The sequence below is a fragment of the Gracilinanus agilis genome, chromosome 2, assembly GCF_016433145.1.
Source record: "Gracilinanus agilis isolate LMUSP501 chromosome 2, AgileGrace, whole genome shotgun sequence".
NCBI classification, from domain to species: Eukaryota; Metazoa; Chordata; class Mammalia; order Didelphimorphia; family Didelphidae; genus Gracilinanus; species Gracilinanus agilis.
The window spans coordinates 108,657,679-108,659,609 of NC_058131.1; the positions used below are offsets into that span (position 1 = coordinate 108,657,679).

At 37.7% G+C, this 1,931-nt stretch overlaps 1 protein-coding gene across 1 annotated transcript; it reads left to right on the forward strand.

Moving 5' to 3' along the window:
* Positions 1-727: 727 nt before the first annotated feature.
* On the forward strand, positions 728-1,463 carry LOC123234719 (14-3-3 protein zeta/delta-like). The gene has a single exon (XM_044660672.1). The coding sequence runs from the start codon at positions 729-731 to the stop codon at positions 1,461-1,463; it is 735 nt and encodes a 244-aa protein (XP_044516607.1). The 5' UTR covers position 728.
* Positions 1,464-1,931: the final 468 nt, after the last annotated feature.

Consider the following 1,931-nt stretch of genomic DNA (forward strand, 5'->3'; position numbering starts at 1 on the left):
TTGAGTACATCATTCCTTAAGATAAGATTATTCCATTTCTAATTAATTTTTAATTTCTCTTCTTCTGCTCTTTGTTAAATGTAATTTATATTACATTACTGTCTAAAAGGATTAAACTAATATTTAAAAATTTGAAATTAAATGTGAGTTTTTTGTGCCCTGTGATGGTGTCATTTATGCTAAGTAAAAAGCCATATTCTTTCTATTCTCATTTAGTTTTCTCCAGAAATCTATTAAATCTAGCTTTTCTAAAATTCCATTCACCACTTTAACTTCTTTCTTATTTATTTTTTTGGTTTGATTTATATTTTTCTGGAGGGAAAAGCTTATGTCCCTTAGTAAAATAGTTTTACTGTCTATTTTCTCAAGTTGATCAATTAATTACTCTTCTAATATTTGGAGGCTATACCATTTAGTGCATATATGTTTCTTACTGATATTTCTTAATTTTCTATGATACTGTTTGTCAAGATTTAATTTCTTTCCTCATTTCATTTAATTAGATAGTTTAGCTTTGGTTGACATCATGATTATTAGCGCTGCTTTTTTACTTCAGTTGAGCAATCATTTATGCGCTAGCACCTTACCTTTACTCTCTAAGAGTCCCCCTGCTACAAATGTTTTTCTTGTAAAAAACATATCAGGCCACTGCCGCCGCCCAGAGACCGCTGAACCCCCCGTTCGTCCGTCTGCCGCCGCCACTCACTCCGGGCACAGAATATTCAGTCATGGATAAAAATGAGCTGGTGCAGAAGGCCAAATTGGCTGAGCAGGCTGAGAGATATGATGACATGGCATCCTGCATGAAGTCTGTAACTGAGCAAGGAGCTGAATTATCCAATGAGGAGAGGAATCTTCTCTCTGTTGCTTACAAAAATGTCGTAGGGGCCCGAAGGTCATCTTGGAGGGTCGTTTCAAGTATTGAGCAAAGACGGAAGGTGCTGAGAAAAAAACAGCAGATGGCCCGAGAATACAGAGAGAAAATTGAGACCGAACTAAGAGATATCTGCAATGATGTGCTGTCTCTATTGGAAAAGTTCTTGATTCCTAATGCTTCACAAGCAGAAAGCAAAGTTTTCTATTTGAAAATGAAAGGAGACTACTACCGTTACTTGGCTGAGGTTGCTGCTGGTAATGACAAGAAAGGTATAGTGGATCAATCACAACAAGCATATCAAGAAGCATTTGAAATCAGCAAAAAGGAGATGCAACCAACGCATCCTATAAGATTGGGTCTGGCCTTGAACTTCTCTGTGTTCTATTATGAGATCCTGAACTCTCCAGAGAAAGCTTGCTCCCTTGCAAAGACAGCTTTTGATGAAGCCATTGCTGAACTTGATACATTAAGTGAAGAATCATACAAAGACAGCACACTAATAATGCAATTACTGAGAGACAACTTGACATTGTGGACATCGGACACCCAAGGAGATGAAGCTGAAGCAGGAGGAGGGGAGAATTAACCAGCCTTCCAACTTTTGTCTGCCTCATTCTAAAATTTACACAGTAGACCATTTGTCATCCATGCTCTCCCACAAATAGTTTTTGTTTACGATTTATGACAGGTTTATGTTACTTCTATTTGGATTTCTATATTTCCCATGTGGTTTTTATGTTTAATATTAGGGGAGTAGAGCCAGTTAACATTTGGGGAGTTATCTGTTTTCATCCGAGGTGGCCAATATGGGGATATGGAATTTTTATATACGTTTTACATGTTTGGCATAGTACTTTTGGTACATTGTGATTTCACAAGGCCAGTGTTAAAACAGCTTCCATGTCTAAGCAAAGAAAACTGCCTACATATTGGCCTGTCATGGTGGGGGGGAAAAAGGGATAATTGGTTCCAGCCACAGGTGTAGTTATTGTGGGATACTTTAGGGTTGGATCACTCATGGCTGTGGTAGAAACAGATGTCCCATAGATATTAC

Coding starts and splice junctions, on each gene's coding strand:
- LOC123234719 (XM_044660672.1), top strand. CDS start 729: ATGGATAAAAATGAGCTGGTGCAGAAGGCCAAATTGGCTGAGCAGGCT.